The following is a 22,749-nucleotide window of genomic DNA, read 5'->3' as shown; positions in this document are numbered from 1 at the left end:
AGTAAGACTGCGGCGTGCTAGAATTACACTGTACATAGGACTGACTGTAGAACAACTTTTGATCCACCTCCCGCTCGTAGGACTACACAGTAAAAGAATCCCACTGTATGACTATACTGACTGTAGGACTACTTTATGTCACCCCACCTTTTTAGGACAACAAAATAAAAAATAAAAAACCCTACACCATAGGACTGTACGGTAATACATGTCTACCAGCAGGTTCTACCAGCAGGTTACTTTTAAGTCACCCCACCTTTGTAGGACTACACAACAAAAAAAAGACCTCCACCATAGGACTTTACGGTAAAATAACATTGAATATATGGATTTTATCATGTAATTAACAAACAAAGGCCATCGGTTTAAGAGGCGTTTTACGACCTCGTTATTGATATTAGGCCAATAAAAAAAATTGTTTGCTTACCCTCAAATGAATTTTCAAAATTGGGTCGGTCGGTCGAGATTTCTTTTTTTTTTTTTTTTTTTTTATTACTAGCAAACTCTACTGTTTGTTTGCTCAATATATGAAAAATCAGACAATTTTGGTGTCAAAATGCATCAACTTACATTACAAAACAACTGAAATGTTGAACACAAGTTCTAAAATATATTTTTTTACATCTTCAGAATGCAACAATTTGAAAAAAAATACAGGATAGGGTCGGTATTCTTATGTACAGTAAATAGAAAAAAAAAAACTTTTTTCTGATTTTCAAAATTAGGGTCGGTCGGTTGAGGGCAGGCAAACATATTTTTTTCCTTATGGTCAACTTGCTCTGGGATCCACAACATGCGCATCTATCAGCACACGGTACTTTAACCCCAATACATTTGTACATTCATTGAATGACTTTAAAACTTTGAGTACAAAAACTCATACTCTGCAACTTAGGTCAAATTTTGCACTATGATTGTTTATTTGAGGTTATTGGACTATGCCATTGAGATTAGGCTATTGTGGTCCATAGTGTTGGTCAACGTCTATCGGGTTCTAAGAGGCTGTAAACTGGTTTAAGACATACATATGTCACGGTTTATTTGGTGTTTTTATACGTTCATTAATTTTGTATTTTAAACAAAGAATATACGCAAATTGTGGTTTTATTTTTAAGCTGGGCATATTTTTAGCAATTGCTAAGTAAATCTTGCAAGAGTGAAATTAGAAGCTTTTCACAAAGTCATGCCAATAAGGTGCCCCCTCCGTTGCGGGCGCCCCAAGAACACATTATTTCAAAGTTCAACCTCCAAAATATTATTAGTAAAGCTAATATGCTTTTCAGGTTTTTCTTCCCAGTGATAAATGCAAATACACCTGGTTATTGGCCCAAATGTGGTTCAATAATGCCGATGCTTCGTACCATCAATCCAATTCACATCTAGCCTTCACCCATCTCGTCATGGAAACCATGTACCTTGCTTTACGTCTGACAGTGTCATTGTCGCATCCCATATTCCGTCTGATGGCTCCGCATTTTCTCTACATGCTCAACATCAACAAGTAAGTGTTTCTTAAATCCAGTGTTACGTACCATAGACATTAGTCATGATATAGCAAAGATGATGATGATGATGATGATGATGATGATGATGATGATGATGATGATGATGGATGATAGCAGAGATAGCATAAAACCGCTTATGCGGGATTGACATTCAATGTTGTTCAAATCTGAGTAACAACCATATGTATTTCTTGCATTATAAGGATTCAGACAAAGCAACAAACAAAGAGTACTCATTACATTGCAAAATAAATAATGTGGAAAAAATATGACATAAGTTAAACAAGGAAAGCAATTCTGTACAGGTGGGTTTATAGTTTAACCTATCTCCGATGTACAGTTCTTGAATGATAGACAAACAGGTCAAAGGTAAAATTTGTGGCTCCACAGGGGTCCAATATTGAATATTCTCCCGTTTTGAATCCTGTGTACCTTTATTGGGGTATTACTTATGTAACCAAACATCCAAAACAATACCAACTATTCTTTCTTTTTTTTCACTAAAAGAACAATTTGCGAGCTGTTCAAAATTTTCAAAATCTGAATGATTTTAGAAAGTAGACCTTTCTAGATACATACTATCAAGCCTTTGAGGTTTTTTTTTTATCATATTTATGTGTTTTTATTTTCAGTTCCATTCCATTTTATTGTGAAAATTCTGGTTATAAAGTCTTATTCAATGAATCAATGAAATTATACCATTTCAGAATTGCCTGGGATTTGCTCCTCAACAAAGATGGATGGGTTGATACCAAGATGACAATTGGAGTCCAGGGAATGCTGGAAATAATTCGGCGTCGTTACCAAGGAACGGATAAAGTTGAACCATGGCGGTTAGATGTGGACGGTTTCTTAGAAGCGGACATCAAGAATCGAGTGGTAGAACACCTGCCTGGATACACATTTCGCGATGACGCGCTGAAATTGCACAAAATCATTGAGACGTATGTGACAGCTATTGTAGATCATCATTACAAAGGTAAAATCCAAATTATACTTCTGAAACTAAGCGTACTTCTCCAGGCTCATCGATTGGGCCCCTATTTGTACGAGGCACAAAATGGCACAGAGATGTGCACATGCGTTCTTTTTCTTTACTAAAGTCTCACAGGCCCTTTCTTTGATTTTTTACCCGCCCCTTAGACCCTGAGGTAACACTATCGCTTAAGCTTACCCCTTCTCTCTGTCGGCAGTATACTGCTAGTCAAAGGATAAATTGAGATTCATTGGTATAACGACACGTGCACATTCCCATGGGCTTCAAACCTATATTACCATTACTTCTTCTGTTCTCCAAGTAACAGATATGAGGGTTTAGATGGTTTATTTACATAAAGGTCGAATGCTTGCATATGAATGGCCGTGAAGGATACTTATTTCCCTCATGCTTACGTAATTCTTGCCTATATTACTTGAAACATGGAAGTAAGTCTCTTACTTCCATGCTTGAAATGAAGACAAGTTTGGTGAAAATGTTGTCGGTCGGGTGAATCACGAATGTTTTGATATCTCCTATTTCTTTATCAAACTCATTACAGATGATGCATCTGTTGAAGAAGATTACGAGATCCAGGCTTGGGCTGAGAAGTTGCACAAGAAAATCGATGAAGGTGGTTGTGGACTGCGGGTAACTTTATGCTTCGAAATACTGATTGTCAATGAGGGAGATGGTTTTTTTTAATTTAGACGTACACAGAACGTGCTACAGGTTCACATTACCAATTTGAACCAATTAGGGGGACCCACCCCTGTTTCCGCCGCCTATGGAGAGGGAAGAGGGAGAGAAAAACAGCTTCTTTTTAATGCGTTTTTCTCATGATTTGATTTAAGGACACGTGATTTGCGCGGAAGAAAACGTAGATTGCGCAGACCTTTTGTGAATTTTTTCAAATTTTGGTGTGTTTTATTTCTTCTAGGGTGTCCCATCCAAACAAGACAACAACGATTCGTCCAAGAAAATTGGCCACTTTTCAAAAAAAAAGTCCTCATCAAGACTGTCACGGCAGTGATCTACACATGCAGCGTGCAGCATGCTGCTGTAAATTTTCTTCAGTATGAAGAATATGGGTTTCCCTTGTACTACCCTGCAATTCTGCATGGAGATCCACCGAGGGATAAGGTAGGTCCCCGTAATCTACAATCCCTGTCAAAATTGTTGGAACACTTTAAGTTAACAAAGGTACTACTTCAAATATACTAAATATACCCCATTCTCCCGATTAATATTGTAATTTTTAATTTGGTCATGTACCCCTAAAGACATTCAACATTGATTGGTAGGGCAGGGAGAGGGTTGTTAAGTTTGTTCGGCTATTATAAGGCGGACTAAATTATATACATAACACCGTGTATTGGAATAGAATTGTGTGCACGCAGTTGGGCGCAGTGTGTTGCGTAATGCGTGACTGGCGAACGCGTATGTGAATTTTGCGAGCGTGAGTTGGGACTTTTTATTGACGCGTGCAGTAAATTTTTTAGTAGTTGGACACGATTCAGACTTCACAACAACGAAAGCGAACTTTTAGTATGTCAAGTGTAACGGAGTAAGGTTTAAACAGTCCTACTTTTACACAGGGGAGGGAGTGCCGAGCACTGCCGAGGAGCTGAAAGTTACCCTTACCAGCACCTTTTGGTGCTGGGTTTCCCATGGGTGTTTTTCCCCAATGGGTGCTCCATTTTGTCAGGTCAGGTCTGGAAACCTGCTACTGGAAACCTGTATCCAGTACAACCTGCTCAGTACAACCTGCTCAGGGTCGAGCTGTCGGCGACTGAACCGGCTCACCCCACCAGTTTCCTTTGGATACTGGTGAGGAGGGTGGCTGAACACCCGGTTGAAACGAAATAAAAGATTCATCTGGAGAGCCAACGGCGGCCATTCAGCAAATCCATTAATGCAGAAGGACCCGGCCACCCACTGCATTTACTTTTGGCCAAGATAGTTTATATGAGAGGTCGCAATCAATGTAGAAACCCGGCATCCAACGGTGGGACCCGCAGGCCAGACGATGCGTCAATGGCTACTGGGGAAGAGGAGCATGTTGTTCCGACTAGGCACAGCTGTAATGACCCAGAGTGTACTGTCGACAATCCTGAGCATGAAAGGAGCAGCATGAACCTGAGAAAACATCAAGTCATAGGACCATGGAATGTTCAAGGTATGACTGCTGGGAAGCTAGAGATCGTTACAAAAAGAATGGGAGAGCAACACATTTGTGTACTGGGCATCTCGGAAACATGGTGGCTCAACCAAGGACGTTTTACTACAGACAACGGATACACATTGATATATTCAGGCAAAGATGAAGGAAAGCGGGAGTTCGGAGTTGGTTTCATCTTGGACAGGAATACAGCTAGATCCTTCCTGGGCTTCAACCCAATCAGCGACAGAATCATCTCTCTCAGACTGCATGGTCACCCTTTCAACATATCAATTGTCCAGGTTTATGCACCAACATCCACTGCATCTGATGAAGCGATGGAAAACTTTTATGGTCAGCTCCAAGTCTGACATCAAATCAAGGTCAATTGAAAAGTTTGGATTGGGAGAAAGAAACGATCGTGGAGACAGTTTGGAAGAGTTTTGTCAGGCAAACGACCTGATTGTTGGAAACACCCTCTTTCAGCAGCACCCTCGCAGACTGTGGACTTGGAGGAGCCCTGGCGGAAATGTGAAAAATCAGATTGACTATATTTTGCTTAAAAGAAGATGGCGCTCTTCATTGTTCAGTGTAAAAACCAGACCAGGAGCAGACTGCGGCAGTGACCACCAGCTACTTGTCGTACGGATGAAGCTGAAACTCAAAGCAAAGAAACGAGTGACACCACCAGTGAGATTTGATGTGGACAAAATCCCAGAGCAATACACAGTTAGTGTGGGGAACCGATTTGAGGCGCTTCTTCGAACGGATGAGGAAGAACTCTCTCCAAACGAATTGTGGGAAGAAATGAAGGAAGCAGTGCTAAGTGCAGCAGAGGAAAACGTCACAAAGAAGAAGAAAAAGAAGCAGCCCTGGATATCTAAGAAGACAATAGAGCTTGCTGATAAGAGACAGGAAGCCAGAAAAAGAGGAGATATGTCAGAATGGAGGAAACAACACAGAGAAGTAACAAAAGCAGTCAGAGCTGATCAACGAGACTTTGTTGAGAGGAAATGTGAGGATATGGAAAAAGCAGGAAACGACTCCAAGAAGGTGTTTGCCTTGGTAAAGGAACTGACTCAAAAACTTCAGCAAGATCTGATGTCATAAATGATAGAAATGGTACCACGCTTACAGAGAGCGAAGACATCAAGACCCGATGGGCAGAATACTGCACTGAGCTTTATGAACAGAAAGTAGAGGAGGAACCCACCATCATTGATTCAGGTGAAATTGACCCTGAACCACCACCCCTACTGGATGAAGTTCGTAAATCAATGAAGGAGATAAAAAATGGGAAATCACCAGGCTGTGATGAGATTCCAGGTGAACTGTGGAAGGCATCTGGTGAGCAAGGTGTGATCATCATGTGGAAGCTATGTGACAAAATCTGGAGGGATGCGGAATGGCCTAAGGACTGGAAGAGAGCAGTATTTATCCCGATACCAAAGAAAGGAAATATCAAAGAGTGCTCAAACCATCGAACCATCAGCCTAATCAGTCACGCCAGCAAGATTCTTCTCAAGATCATCAACAACAGAATGAGACAGAGGCTCGAGACCGAGATAGCAGACGAACAGGCCGGGTTTAGAGCAGGAAGAGGCACCAGGGATCAAATTGTCAATATGCGAAATATCATTGAAAAATGCAGAGGACATTCCATTCCACTCTACCTTTGTTTCATCGACTACAGCAGGGCATTTGACTGTGTCAACCATCAAGACCTTTGGAACATCATGCGGGATATGGGATTCCCCAGTCACGTGGTGAAGCTCATCAGTACGCTATACCAGGATCAGGAATCTTCAGTCAGGACGAGTAGAGGTGACACAGAGTGGTTCCAAATTGGTAGAGGTGTGAGACAAAGGTGCATTTTGTCTCCTCAGCTTTTCAACATCTATGCTGAGAGCATCATGAGAGATGATTGTAGACGCAGGACGAAATGACACAGATGCAAACTTTTCCTCAGAGGGTGATTTCATTGAAGAGGTGGAAAGCTTTGAATTTCTGGGTTCCATCATTAACACCAAAAGTGACTGCACCCAGGAGATAAAACGAAGATTGGCAATAGCTCGAGGTGTAGTCTCAAACCTGACCAAACTGTGGAAACGTAATCTTCCTTCATCCCTCACGGTTCGTTTGCTAAAATCAAATGCATTTGCTGTGGCATCATATGGATCTGAATCCTGGACGATGAAACTATCTGACAGGAAGAGGCTGGATTCTTTTGAGCTGTGGTGCTATCGACGAATCCTGAGGATTCCATGGACTGCGAGGAAAACAAATGAGTGGGTTCTCCAAGAGCTTGGAGTTCAGAAGACCTTGCGAGCCGATATCATTTCTAGAAAGTTATCATACTTTGGCCACATCACCAGACATCACTGTCTTCAGAAAACAGTTGTCCAAGGAATGGTTGAAGGAAAACGCAAGAGAGGCAGACCTGCAGCGAGCTGGCTTGACGACATCAAAATTATCACAGGCCTGAGCATCACTGAGGCTACCAGGGCTGCCGCTGACCGCATTCGATGGCATACTCTCATAAGAACCACACCTGCATACGTGTATGCAATGTGACCTTAGAGAGAGACTTTTACACAAGTTTTCCAACTACTTTTGCCGGTATTGTAACTTCAATAGTGTTCAAACTAACTGCAACATAAAAAATATTTTTTCATACAAAGAATTTCTACTAGATCCCCGGAAGGCCTAATTTGCATAAACCCAAAGATGGTCGATTATGTAGGGGTCGTGTATGATTAAAACCATATATGATTAAAACCATAACAACTTATTCTCTTATCATAATGACTCTGAAAAAAAAATAGTTTGACATATGTACATACTCGTCAACTTCTTGTTACCAAGGTAACCCAGTGAAACTGGTCAATGCCTAATCAGTCCTATTGGTTGTAACCTATTTTGCTGGGGTTTTTTAGTTACCTAAATGTCCTAGATAGTGTAAACTATACTTTTTCTTGATTGCTATTACAAGACGAAACATTTGAGACTATTTTCATCTAAATCGGATAACATTTTCCGTTTTGACCTTTTGACCTCTGTGGTGCCCAACTGTTGACCTTGCTCATAACTCTGGAACGAAAAGTCGTAGATAGCTCAAACTATATATTTCGGAGTCCTGATGACCAGAGTTGCAACCAAGTTTGACTTCTGTATAAACTTTGACCTTGTGATTATAATGTGATTCCACAAATTGCTAACTTTGGCTAATATATTTTTCCTAATAAGCGACCGACTAGAAAAGTATATGCCAATCATGTTGCTTGTATCCCGGGCTTGTATCCCCTTTGGCTCAATAATATTGCGACTCCGAAATTGATTAATCTACAATGCTAGTTATCAAACGCCGTGTCTAAGAGTAACAATTATACGTACTAATTTTGCAGCGTGAAAGGGATGAAGATGATATACTGCAAGCTTTGCCTACAAAGCCCGAAACACTTGGCACAATGAACATCACTGGTCTTCTAAGTCAAAGGGAAACAAAAAAGCTTGGTGACTTTGAAGTCAACTATCAGTTTGATGATGTAGGCAGACAGGCAGTTGAGAGGTAGGTGAAATGCAAAATCCAGATAATAACAATCTCCTGACAAGTTAAATGGGTTACTAGTGCTTCCAACGTTGATTATGGTTAAACAACTAAAAGATAATACATCCAATACTTGGTTGTTATTATGAAAGTTCTAAAGACCCAACAATAGGTTAAAAAAGAAGAATAACAAGTTTAAAAAGGGCAAACTTCGTCGCCGTTGAAACACTAGTCAGCCACGATATCCCACCATAGTTTGCTCTCAATGGACTCTGTTTTGAATTCTCCACTAGACCATTACCCATAATGCATTTTGCTTTTAACCTATATGTAAGTCATAGATATAAAAATGGCGGGCAAGAAGTTTGTACCCTACATGTGTACTCTTACTGGCGAAATTACAGCCTATTTAGCATGTTTAGCCAATGTCAACACGAGGTCATCAGAAGAAATATTTTCCTAACATATTGAATATTCTCGATATGACTCTAACAGAAAGAAAAGTGTAAATGTTCGTCATTTTTTGGAAAACTGATTTTGATATATGAAATATGAAACGTGGCACAATCGTATTCCTTTACTTAAAAATATATGTTAAAATTCCGATTCAATCATTTTTCTGAGCCCAAAATATACAACAGCCTGCCCCACAGAATTGTAACAAGACTCTAATTTTAATGAAAATGTCAGTCTGGGTTTTTGCAAAGGTGTCTTATATTATCCTCTATTATAAAATAAAGTAAAAAAGAGTGAAATTATTAGTGATACCAAGAAACATTAGATTTGACGGTAATGACATTAAGTCTCTCGTAAGAATGTTGTTTGTCGATTGCTTTATACTTAAAAGCTACTTAACTTATGTGTATATACCGGGTGTCCCAAAAAAGGTTACATGTAGATTTTTGAATATATGTTTATAGTTAATAAATATAAACGTAATTTTCATGACATAATCTATGTACCCTCTACTAGCACCCCTGTGAATGTCAAGTTCACAACTTGTGTATTTAGCCCGCATTCCACGCATTCCTGAGCAAGCTGTTTACGTGACATAATGCAACACGAGGTTCATAACCACCGTCACAGCCACCATGCTTTTGGCGGGGCATTTGAGTAGGCTCAGCCATAGCATGGCTATAAATTAAACGTCATGGAAACTTATCCTGAAAGGGCCTCACAAGCAAGATTTACACTAATAGCGGCTAGCATAGGCATGGTTTTGAATATTTGAAAGTCTTAATGCTTAGAAATAATAACATACAAAATAGTTTTGGCCCTTTTCAGTTTCTTAAATTGATTGAATATGTAATTTTTATTCCTAGTTAGGATTAGGATTGTGCTTTTTTTTTACCAAACTCTCAATTGATACCATTTTTTTTGCATTGGTCCCTCCCTATACTGTTTAAGTAATTTAAACATGTTGTTTATTATTACAGCTTTAGAAGTGCGCTTGAAGATTTCGAGAAGGACATCAAGAAGAGGCAGAAGGACACCGATACTAACTACGATGTACTCAATCCAGAAAAAATACCCAATGCTATTAGCATTTAAATCAGGGGAATGACGTGGTGCCTCGTTGTATACGTTGTATATGTTTATTATTAGGGGCTTTTCTGAGGAAAGATTGAGAGATATTGCATAACAATGATAATAAGACAAACAGGAACAAATAAGGCTCAAATCAATTGCTTTCATATTTAAGTGCGCAAGGGGAAGTCTCTAACTTTTAGGTACGCTTCTTTTCATGCAAAGAAATTGAAATCGCCCGACGCATTAATTAATGAGATAACTAGGTTACTAATTAAGTATAATTTACCTCAGAACTACGCAATATTTATTAAATTTCACATAATTTAGTAAATATTACATAGTTCTGAGGTATTTAATTAATATTATGAGGTTCTATACCTACATAACGTTATGTTCGAATTTCACTGTGTGTACACGGGAGAAAACATAAAACACAAACTATATGGAAACGTGCGATTGGTGGTACTTTTATATGTTACAAAAGCATGCAAACACACTTATAGGGGCTGAGATTTCACAAAAATTGCGCCCTCTATTTTGGTCAAAGTCCAGTTTTTAACATGTACGCAATGGTCAGCATTATACTAATCAACCCGGCTCTGAAATCTTAATTCAGTTTCTTTCCTGTAAAAATTCATGATTTTGTAATTAGGTTCTGGATCCGGAACTTAATTATTCCACAACACCTTTTAATGGCAGATAAGAATTAGCGCGGCGCTCACGTTATGTCTCGTATTTATTACTGCACGTTAAGGCTCTTTGAGTAGTCAATCTATCAAAATTAAGGAATAATTTCTCATTTGAATTTTTTTTTTTTTGTAAATTCTCTCAGAACCCCTTTTATATTTTGCTCTCACCAAATCGTTCCTTACTGTGAAAGTGCCATCCCTACATCAATATCATTTTCACATTGACGTTCCCAGGTATCAAACTACTATGTCTTGTTCTGTGTTCATCATTCTCAGATGAGTCCCCTGAAGTAATTGATATAATATGTGTAATAAAAATAATACATTAGAACAGTAGACAGTTTAGCGGTAGGGTTTAACTTTGCTGGTGTACGGTAATATTTGTAAATGTACTCGTATAATATCTTAATGTTTGGTGTATTTTGATAGTTTGCAGATTGTTGTTTAATTAATCTAAACTCCTCAAAAGGTTTGGAAAGATTTTTCAAGCATCTATATCTCAAATTATTTGTGACATGTCCATATCGTGTTGCATATCAATGGACAGCTAATTTATTCCTCTTTACAATTTATTCCACATTTGAAACAATCACCTTTTTACGGCTGAGTACACATCTTGTGAATGTAGTGGGGTCTTAAACAGAATGTGCCAAATTGACCAGTATTCTGTGCTCACACAACACTAGTCACTAAACTCATATAGCAGATGGAAAACCATATGCAGTCACAACAGCCTGGCACCTCCTCCTCATGCAGCTCTCCAGATGGCATTCCATTCTTCAACCAGGATTTGTCCCAGGCCATTCAATGTGGTTGCATTGGCTACTATGGCACGCACAGCACGACCATGCTGGTCCCACAAGTGTTCAATCTCTACTCCCATATTCTGTAGGTAATCGTTGATTTATACTCCGGCTCGGGGAGGGGGATGTTGCCATCTTGGAGGATTGTATTAGGTCCCATATTGCGAAGATTGGGTTGCAGCTTGCTGCACAGAATAATGGTAAATTTGGCACATTCTGTTTGAGACCCAACTACACTCACAAGACGTGTACTCAGCCGTGAAAAAGGTGATTGTTTCAAATGTGGTGTCATTGTAAAGGAAAATAACTTAGCTGTCCATTGATATGCAACACGATATGAGCATGTCACAAATAATCTGACATATAGATGCTTGAAAAAACTTTTAAAAAAACCTTTTTTATAAGTTTATTATAAATTTGACCCGTGGTTGTGAAGAATTACTTGTGTATTAATTCAACAGAGCAAAGTAAACGGCGTTCTTGTTTTCCAAAAAGATTCATTCATATCAATGAATGAATGACATAAAGAAATAAGAAAATAAATGAATGAAATAATGAACGAATGAATGAATAAAAGTATGGAAGAACGAATGAATGAATTAAAGTATGGAAGAACGAAAGGATGATTGAATTTTTTTTTTTTTTTTTTAAAGAAAGGAAGAGAAAAGAATTAAAGAAACAAAAAGGAAGAAATAAATTCAAGAAGGAAAAGAAAAGTAAAGAAGGAGAAGAAGAGCAAGAAAGGAAGAGAAAAGAATTAAAGAAAGAAACAAAAAATATATGAAAGAAAAAATAATAAAGAAAAACTTCAAGAAGGAGAGAAGGAAGAAAGAAAATAAAACCTCAAATAGTGTATAATTTATACCTTTTACCATTAAATTCTATAAATTAAGAACTTAGGGTGCACTCTGGGTCACTCTTAAGTGTGAAATTTTAGACATGGTTTTGCATTGTAACTTTAAAAATAATGATGATAAGTACGTAAAAGTATACATTTTCAGAAAGAAAATGATGGAAGGAATCCAGTACTGCAGATTTCTGCAAAAGGAGCAGTTTTTGAGAAAAGCGCCACATTTGATTTTAATGCCATTTTTTAAAAATTTAATTGTCAATTTAGAGTGACCATGCGCGCCCCTTAAATATATAGGCATACAGAATAAATAATTTTAACAAAATGTAGATATACTACACAGATATTACATGAACAAATATAACATATTATCGTCATAATAATTGCACACCTATTGTGATTATAAAGTAGAATATAAGCGTAATTTGTTTAATATTATGCAGATTTATACTCTCAAAACGTCTCAATTTTAGTCGGAAAGATAGATCATCTTACATAAAGAGAATCTTTCAGTAGGATTCAAACAATGCACCTGAATTAAACTTCAAATATTGTAATAATGCTAAAGTCGAAAGTGCTGCATAAGAATAGATAAAATATAACATCAATCTGTAACTAAAGTCAACTAAACTGGTGATAGTAACTTAATAGAAATGTTCCGATTGTTTTGGTAACGAAATATGTTCAAAAGTGGGCTAATGTTAAATAATAAAATTATTTTATTATTAAATTGGTTTTATTTCTGTGAATGAGCAGCTTATTATGAGTCTCCTTTATATGTATTTAGTGATATGGAAATAAAGAATTTATACATGAATTCCATGTGAGGACATTATTATTTTTATAGTCATAAAACTTCACCGCAACAAGAAAATACATTTGTGACCCGGCAGCACAAATGAGCCGTAAATTCCCTAAATTGTATTCTGAGTTACGGTGTAAAATGTGTACGAAGGTCATATTCATCGGTAACTTAAGCTGGCCCGACATCCGTGTCATTTCGATAGTCAAAACTAATCAATAATCCTATTGTTGAAGTGGATAATAAGCTTCTACCTTAGATGGCTATAGAACTTTTAATAGCTCTGGTCTTTGTTTGCTTATATTGCTAAATCCTGTTCAAGTGGTGGGTTACCAGGCATTGTATTTTGTACAGGTATGCATAACCAACAATTAACAATGAGAGAACTTTCTTAAACCTCGTTGACTTGGGGGTGATTTGAAATGACCGCCAATTATGACTGTTTGATATTTATTGCCAAAAATGTGGAAAAAGAGACACATGTAAAAACGTAAAAGCTATAATTTTGTTGAAGGAGCAAAGTTTAACAAACCATAACCCCGCTTCTGGATATCGTTTGAAGTCAAATGATATACCATTTTAAGTTTATGATGTTTACTTTTTAAACACGAAATAAAACAAAATTGACCGGGGGAGGAATTGACGGCTCATTCGCCGTGGACGGTCACATTTCCTCTAAACACGAAAAAGTTATTTCACTATCATCTTCGTAATGCGAAAAAATATTTTAAAATCGCCCTCAAACACGAAAAAATATTTTAAAATCGCCATCAAACTTGCTCATTATTATTCATTACCTCGTGAAAATGCTAATCAGCAACGTATTTATATGCAAACCGGAAGTGTCCCCGTGATCTTAATCTTGTGACCCGGAAGTCATAACCTTTGACCTCCCTCATGAATATGTAAATGCTGTCCCTGTACAGATGATCCTTACTACTCAGCCTATTGAACAGCATGTGCCAGCGAATCCAAAAACGGTATGAAATGGTTGGAAACCATTGTTTCCTTCTTAGAAAAATAGAGATAGTGTGAGTGTGACCAAAGTTTAGAGAGCACTATGTGCATATATCGTGACATTATGTTCAAAAATGACGGCTTTAGATTCAATATTATCATCAAAAAATGTTACCACTCTGTAACTCGGTAGCAACAAAACCCAACAAAATGTTATTGAAACCAAATGAAAGCTAGAAAATTCGTTTGTCATATTTAAATCAAAGTGGTTCCCCATTCTTTGACCAAAATCAAATCTAGTTTTCCTTCTCATTAATTCGAGTCTATAAATGAAGAGATGGTGCCAATAGGCGCTAATTCCAAAGGCTGCTTGTGTCAAATTCACTTGAATATACAGGGTGTCCCAGAACAAAATACCGAGCGAATAAATTTGGATGTCAGTCGAGAAATAGACATCATAATCCAAACATCAAAACATCAACGTTTAGCCCATCTTATTCTGCATCCTATACATTAATTTTACTGGAATCTGTTCACTGATTGCGAAGAAATGAGCGATTACATAACACATGCGTCAATTCACTTCAAGTTCGAAAGAAAGATCATTCAACACAATGCGCACTATAGTGGTTAACTGTCAATGGGCTTCATGCTTTGTTCTGTGAAATCCTTTTCGTTCTTTTTAAACAATATAATAACGGTATGGATGAGACAAATGGTGTCAATTTTACGATGTTTTGGATGCATGCTTTTTATTTGAAGGAAAAGTTTTTGATTAAAATTATAAAAAAAGGTTTCATAATAAAAAAAATACATTCACTCGTCGGAAATATATACAAAAGTGAAAGCACTTATACATATTTTTTTAAATACCAAAAAGCAATGATGCACATAAAAGTACACACAACTTTTGAGTGTCTATGATACTCAATAATAATATACGGTATTTATAACACCTACTCCATGTAGAACTTTTTACACCACATAAAACAATAAGCAACACACAAAAAGGCGCTTTTTATATACAGGAAAAGTATTTTATCTAAATATTTTAAAATTTGTATTAGTAAACAAGTATTGATTAACATTATTTAAAAAAATCATTATAAAAATACATTCACTCTGCTAAAATATATACAAAGGTGAAAGCACTAACGACATAAGAGTACATTAAAAATCAGGTCATAGAAGCAATGATGCACAAAATAGTACACAAAACACTTGAGCGTCTAATGATACGGTACTTATAACCAAAGAGCTTTTAATAGAAATAGAGTCGCAATAGATTATATAATCTTTTGTTCGTTTGATGCCGATTAGAAGTTGCGACAGGCTATTCATAAAAGTGGTACCATTGTTTCGAAGAAAGGGGTTCCGCCATTAAATTGGTCACTGATCCGGCATCATATTAACGCTCTACACAACAGGCGAGTATCAATAAGTGACCACGCTACAGTCAGGTGTAAGGGCAGTCATGTGTAAAGTGGTACCATTGTAGTCATGTATCCCAAATGTGTGCTTGTGTGGGTCTGAAGACTATAAGGAGGCTTTAGCTGTCGATGCCATCATCTTTACCACCCACCTGACGATAGGCGTTTCATTTAAATAAATTGAATGCTCTTGGTGATCGATAACACATTAGAATGTATGAAGGCTGCCATGTCCAGTCCATATATCTGTATTACACTATAATGGTAATCGGTCTACGTATACATGTAAGTATAAGTATAGGCCTATGAAGGTTGTTTTTAAGAAATTTCCATTTAATCTTATTTTAAGAAGGAGATTGGTATAGAAATAGTGGCGTACCCAAAGAGGGAGGGGTTGGGGAGGGCAGATTCCCATCTGTGAGAAGTCTTGGGAGGGAGGAGGAGGAAGAGGGGAGGAGGGATATGGAGAATGAGAGAGGCTGGAGGAAGGGAGAATTAAAAAAATATAATAAAGACAAGTAGATAAATAGAAATATAAGGAAAATGATGGGAATGAGAGAGGGAGGGTGAGAGGGGACAATGAGAGCGAGGGAGTGATAAAGTGTAGGTCTAGGAAAGAATATGTACAGAGAAGGAAAAGAAAGGAATGATGAATACATTTAATAATAATTATTAGGCCTATATAATAACTAAACACATAACAGCACTGGGCAGCCATTCGACGATGTCAATGCTTTTATTCGTTACGTAATTAAAACGCCCAGTCAGATGTATTTCACACCTACCAAACACAACTCACCCAATTTCGCAAACTGGACGTTGAATGTACACTCTCATGAATATTGATTGGCAACATTTTCCAATATGTCAGCGCTCTAATCGGAAACAATAGAACAATAGACCCTGCAGAGCGTTGCTTATAACAGCTAACACAATACAATATAGGAATCTACTTTTACACTACTTAGATCAATAAGCAACACAAAAATAACATCTCAACACTTTAACAGGCAAAACCATCATACCTTGCTCTAATATTACTACTACCTTTACAATAACATTCAATAAAGTCTAGATTTCTTGTCTGCGTATAAATGAATATGTTTGATGAGCGTCAAGGATGAGTTTATTTGCTAATAACTTGTTGAGAGTGAATTTGTACAAAATATAGAATAATCCATGAAATGTTAATGTGTCTAATGCACAGGGGCAGTAGATGCATGAGCATCTCAGTACAAGTGCATCGAGTTTGTACAATTTCAAGTAATACGCATTTTTAACCAATTTTACACGAGGAAATTTAATTGATATAATTATTGTGGTAGGTAATCGAGTAAATACATTGAAACTTTGATCTGCTGGACGCTTTGAAATATTTGCCCACCGTGACTTAAATATTCACTTTAATGAACGAGAAAACTATCAGCAGCAACACTACAGAAAGCTGGTTGAGTTTCACTGCATCTGAAGCATAAACTATGCGTTTGACAGGAAGTCGGCACATGTTATCCGTACTGGATACCTGAATTTGAAGCAGTGGTGACTGTGCGTTCATACCACCTAGACAAGCTTGAAGCACGGGGTCTCGTTTGGCTGGGTTCGTCGATATTTTCACTTGTATATGTATATACCAGTTTTCACCTGTATCAATCTGTAGAAGAAAAATCATCAGACTGGTATAATAGACCTATGTTTAGCTCTTCGAGGCAGCATAGTAAGTAAGATAGCAGTTAATGAATCATGACAATAATATAGTTTGATCCGCTCGTAATCGGCGGGCCTTATAACATCGCGGATTAATATCAATTTTATTTCGGGAATGTCTTTTGACATCTCGCAAGAAACATCACAAATTATTGATTTAAGTCCTATATTATTGTCTACTTTCTTTAACACAAAAATATAGACCAGACAGGTCAACTATGTCACTCTTAGTATGGGTCTACTTTACGGCGTAGTGATAAATGCCTAACAAAATGATAGTCGATTTCGAAAATCAAGGTAACCGTAATGACCAGTAGCAAAGAGTTTTTCTTTAATTTGAGATATCAGTGACGGTAAATGATGAAGAAATAGCCAAGTTATGAAACTAAACCGATGGAAGGGGGGCGAGTTGGCGCAGCGGTAGTTCCTCTCCACCACTGAGTTTCCGGGTTCAAGCCCCGGCCGTGCCCAAGGACTGTATGTGCATTTTGTTTATCCCGATTCCATGTTCGCTCTCGCAGGTTTTCTCCGGGATCTCCGGTTTCCTCCTGCTTAAAAAAAATCGGTGATTAGTTGTTTGGTTATCAAAACTTCCTTCACCCAATGGAATTTGGGGAGCTGCACAGATAATTGGTGGATTTAACAATCTAAGTGTGGATAGGTCTGCGCCAGGTTCGGCTGCAACTGGCCTAGATGGTGCGATCTGATTGTGATGATTTATAAATTTTGTTTACAAAGTTGCAATTCTCACTTTGCGTCAACGTTTATCGTAGCAAGCCCCATGGCACGCGGCACTCACTATGATTGAATAAGGTTGTTGGCATGTGCACTCGTGACATGCATGATGTGTATTTCGAATCTGTACCTTCTATCGGTTTTAGCTTCATAACTTGGATATTTCTTCATCATTTGCCGTCGTTGATATCCCACATTAAAGAACACAACTTTCCGGGCATTATGATCATCTTGATGGTCACGATTTATGAACTGCTACCGTAAAATGGGGTAACTTCGGTCAGCGGGGTAACTTTGGTCGGTCAAATATATTTTATAAATGGTCATATTTTCGTACAGGAATATTGTTTTTAGTCATATTTGATGTCAATTTGTTAAGAAATATATTTGGAAGCAATAATAGTCGCTCATGTCCAATTTCCTCCAAATTTACGAAAATTTTTGACCAAAAATTAGCATTTTTTTACATTTTTTTTTTCAGAAAAAATAAAAATCGATATTTGTGAGCAAGGATGTGTGCTTGATTAATTTTGCAAGGGGTCAAATGTCATAAAAAACAACAACTTGTCCATATACAGCGAAAATCTATTTTTTTTTATTTTTTTTTCTTCATGGAATGTAATACTCTGACCAAAGTTTCCCCAAATGCGGGGTAACTTTGGTCAGGCTATTTTTTAACCCCTAGGGCACCCTTGCAAAATTATTAAAAAATCTTTTTCAATTTCAAGGTGTAGAAGGAAACCCTAATGTCATAATAAATAGATAATTATAAATATAGTTGGTTTTGTTTGGAAGCAATAGTTTAAAAACTCTTAAAAGTGCCCAAAGTTACCCCATTTTACGGTACCTTTATGGTGGTGACTGTATTATGATAATACATTATGATCTATGCATATTTTTATTATTCCATTTTTCTCACCTTGAAGAGAAAGTAGTGATATCCTGCCAATGGATCCGTTCTAATTCGGTACTGAGCAGTAGTATAATCTGTCAAGTTTCGGCGGATGGACGATTGAACAAGTCCAGAAGATGTTGTTTAGACTTGAATAGTGTTTAATAAAAAATAAAGAGAACAACGTTAATCATAAAATCGTTTTGACAAAAGTGTCTGATTCTGAAAAGTTGGCCGAATGCGTGACACTTTTTTATTTGATTTGACATGATATAACTATGGAAATACATAAATACCAAAAAGCATTGTTATTATTTGTGTATACTATCACATTTATTCCTGACATCTGTTGAAATGAATACATTTATTATAATACACTTGAACACTTGTAACTTTTCAAGCTTGAATATCGTGTCTTTACATTGAATTAATTAATTGTATACTTCTCATACTTAAATGTTATACTATTACGGTACCTGATCTAATATTTTATTTGCTTCCTCATAAACATCAACAGGAATGTCCTCAACGCCGCCCACTCTTTCTTCACTCCAAAGAAACGCTGTAAATGAAATATCAGGAACGAATTACATTTAATTACGTACTTATGTACTTGCGTAATATTTGTTGGTGTGTATTGTATATCTCAATTACTGCCTACATTAATACCAGTTTCAACCAGCGTTTATCAGTGGGAGCTGGTGGCCTGGTGGTGAGGGTATCCGTATAATGATCGTAAGGTCGTGGGTTCGAATCACCGCCGGCACATTCCCTTGGGTTTTTTTTTCAAGTTGGGCTGTTAACCGGTTGGAATTTGTGTTTATTTGTTGTCTTGTTTAATTGTAACACTTTAGGTTACTGTAACTGTTCTTTCTTTCTTATGTGTCTGTGATGATTGATGACGGATTATTACAACGATGATGATGACAAATAAAAACTTAATCACGAGACTAATGTGATAAGTTAGTCGCTTCATTATACCTTCGCCATCGTCAGCTCTAGGAAGTGGCCAATCACCACATTCTGGGAAAGACTCGGGCTTTGGTGGGATAGCTGTAGACTCTCCTCCGTCCTGTTTGTCAACATGTACTATAAGAGACATCCCAAGCTTTCAACGGAATACAAAGAAATATTGCATGTTATACGATGAAGAAGATTAAGAATCGGATTATGTCTTAGTTTGGCTCTACATGTATAATAAGATTGGAGATAAAAAAAAACAGAATAGAACAGCAGAGCAAAGCAGAGTGGAACAGCGCAGAGTAGAGCGAGGCGAGACGAGGCGAGAAGAGACGAGGCGAGAAGAGAGAGAGGCGAGAAGAGAAGAGGCGAGAAGAGAAGAGAAGAGAGAGAAGAGAAGAGAAGAGAAGAGAAGAGAAGAGAAGAGAAGAGAAGAAGAGAAGAGAAGAGAAGAGAAGAGAAGAAGAAGAGAAGAGAAGAAGAGAAGAGAAGAGAAGAGAAGAGAAGAGAAGAGAGAAGAGAAGAGAGGAGAGGAGGGAGAGGAGAGGAGAGGAGAGGAGAGGAGAGGAGAGGAGAGGAGGAGAGAGGAGAAGAGAAGACGTGAACACTTACTGCCAAATGTATTTCGAAATGGCAGTGCAGAAACCACCAGCCGGGATTGTCAGCGCGAAATTGAACAACCGTGTATCCGTTGGTTGGTGCAACCATTGTGTCTTTCTGTATAGCATCAGAAAGATGTTTCTTCACGATTTGGCCTGCAATGAGACATTGAGAAATTGAATATAATATTATAAGTATTTGATACTAATTTGACGAGTTCAGATGCAAAACGCGATAAACGCCATTTTCAAACCTTTTGAGATTTAGGGAGTGTTTATAAACACTTCACTCCTTAATGGGGGAATCAAACAAATTTGAGGGTAAAACGGGGTAAAATGTATTCATTCATTCATATTTTATTTTCATCAATCATCAACATCAATATACAAGTGATAGTATGACAAGGCATGCACATGTTAATTTTTGACGCGCTCCGCGCACATTGATATTATGTATTCAATTGTGTACTATTAAGCACACATTGCAATTTGGGTGTAACAATATGACTCCAATGAGTAATAACTCCAAACGGTCCGGTAGCGGAAAGGGTGTGGCCATCTGCTAGTAATAAGTGCTCTTTTAAACTTCATCATTTATTAATATTATATAATAAAATTTGGCTAACTTTTTGCTGATGTGATTGACGACAATTCCCACCGGGAAAAGCCGTTCTCATCAGGAAAGGTCGCACATAAATCCCCTTCACCCACTAGGGACCCCTGGTAAGTACCTGCTGACCAATTTACATAGCAAATCTGAACAAAGATTTGTTGATCTGACAAGACATCTTTACAAATAACCACATTTTTCAAAACATTTTGCGACGCTTTGCACATTTTTTAATTTGTTGCATAGCCTATTGCGGAAGATTTTATTTATCCATTTAAGTATAAATTTACGAGGCCCATAAGTAGACCCGGAGGGGTGTCATGCTAATTATGCCCTTATTTCGCTGCATAGGCGGAGGCAGCGTGGGATGTGCCGGGGATGTGTCCCCTATAAATTTTACAAAGTAAAGCAATAAATTGCCCTGTGCATGTTCCTTTTTAGCATGAAAAACACTGTGTTTGGGGCCAAAATAGGGTAAAATTAAACAATTTTGCATTGGCCTATCAATTTGCCAAATTCACTTTCACTTTCACTTTCGTGTGGGTCATTGGCATACGTAATTGATCCATTATACTTTTATCAACTCAGATATCGCCATGGCAATTTGAATTTGAATACGATCAGCATTATTTGAATTTACTTGTTCTCAGGCCGCGGTAGAGTAAAATCCGTCTATAATAAATATTGACGTAAAATTCGACGTAATATAAACAACATGGAGCTCCAAAAATGAATAGTTTCCGTTTTATTCTGCAACAACTTCAAGTATTGACAAGATCTCCAACTCATTATCTAACAAAATTACGCATTTTATTTAGACAAGATTGTGATACGTCCCCTCTGACAAGACAAACCTGCGTGTATGTCCAACCTTCACCAACTCACAAGAGACCAGATTTAACCACAGTGTCAAAAACAACAAGGTAGAAACCCCCTATATATAGGCCAATACGATCTAACCCAATAGTAGTACAGATATCATATAATGAAGTACATTTCATTTAATGAAGTAATAATTTTATCCTTTCTCCCATCCTTTCTTTCTTACTTCATCCATTAAGACCTGATTTTCTTTTTAGATGTATTATTTATTTATTTTATGATTTGTGTTTTTAAACATGACATTGTTTTTACTGAATGATGTGGAAAATCAAATTGGCAAGTAATTGACCATAATTATTTTAATAAAATTATAATTCAACGATACCTTTGTCGTTCATATCTCTCACTTTCTGCATGGTGATATCTCCTTTTTTAGTTTTCCTTCGGCAACAACTCGATAGTTATATCCATGGAGATGCAATGGATGACAAATACGAGAGTTCACATTCACAAATACTAGCTCAACAATCTATTAAGAAAGTTAATATAAATAATTGCACTCACATTAGTCAACATTGCGTTATTTGTGCAGGTCGTTTTCAACAGATTTACCACATTCGCCTTGCTATAAACATTGAATTGCGTTATCTGTTGACCTAATGAAAAATGTGTTTTTAGGGGGAAGTGTTAGCTTTCGTTCGATATAAAAAATATTCTGCTTGGATTAAGAGAACCCTTGAGGTTTTGACAAAAACCAATCACAGATTTCTATTTTCACTAGATCTCACACAGCTCTTATGATGCCATGTACTGAACCGCGTGGTAAAACACAGTCTGCGTAGAGTTTCGACTCGCTATGCTTGGAAATTTCTGTGTGCTGTGGTGTATCGAGGTGGAAACTGTGCGTAGATGCATTTATAAGATAATCGTTTTTGTAGTCAAACCTTTTCATATGGCACGTAAGAGACATTTTTTAGAAATTTGACCCCTATATAACATTTTACAACTTGTTGGGAAGCACTTGAAGCCGATTGATTTTTGGACCACCCGGAAGTTATTGCCTATGACCCAGAGCCTATGACCCCCTATATATATAGGCCAACATTTTATAACTCGACATGTCAATTGCTTGAACAATGGAAATTATTACCGTGCCCAGTTTGACATTCAGAACATG

At 37.4% G+C, this 22,749-nt stretch overlaps 2 protein-coding genes and 1 pseudogene across 2 annotated transcripts in view; 1 reads left to right on the top strand and 2 right to left on the bottom strand.

The window, feature by feature from the left end:
- The window catches only part of LOC140171667 (allene oxide synthase-lipoxygenase protein-like), a 76,355-nt pseudogene extending 64,822 nt beyond the window's left edge, over nt 1–11,533 (top strand).
- The window catches only part of LOC140171670 (uncharacterized), a 139,410-nt gene that overhangs the window by 101,560 nt on the left and 15,101 nt on the right, over nt 1–22,749 (bottom strand). The window lies entirely within an intron of this gene.
- LOC140171671 (uncharacterized) lies at nt 16,173–22,096 on the bottom strand. The gene is made up of 6 exons (XM_072194964.1): nt 21,958–22,096; nt 20,154–20,296; nt 19,563–19,689; nt 19,058–19,143; nt 18,609–18,730; nt 16,173–16,901 (listed from the first exon to the last, which is right to left on the bottom strand). The coding sequence occupies exons 1-5, from the start codon at nt 21,986–21,988 to the stop codon at nt 18,680–18,682; spliced, it is 438 nt and encodes a 145-aa protein (XP_072051065.1). The 5' UTR covers nt 21,989–22,096; the 3' UTR covers nt 16,173–16,901; nt 18,609–18,679.

Source organism: Amphiura filiformis, chromosome 15 (assembly GCF_039555335.1).
Source record: "Amphiura filiformis chromosome 15, Afil_fr2py, whole genome shotgun sequence".
NCBI classification, from domain to species: Eukaryota; Metazoa; Echinodermata; class Ophiuroidea; order Amphilepidida; family Amphiuridae; genus Amphiura; species Amphiura filiformis.
This window is presented reverse-complemented; position numbering and strand designations above follow the sequence as displayed.

What these genes read in the sequence shown, in the direction of transcription:
- LOC140171671 (XM_072194964.1), bottom strand. Translation starts at nt 21,988, where the DNA reads ATGCAGAAAGTGAGAGATATGAACGACAAAG. An exon ending in GAGAGATATGAACGACAAAG is followed by an intron (nt 20,297 to 21,957) that starts GTATCGTTGAAT and finishes GTCTCATTGCAG; the next exon opens with GCCAAATCGTGAAGAAACAT. An exon ending in CAAATAAAATATTAGATCAG is followed by an intron (nt 18,731 to 19,057) that starts GTACCGTAATAG and finishes ACACTATTCAAG; the next exon opens with TCTAAACAACATCTTCTGGA.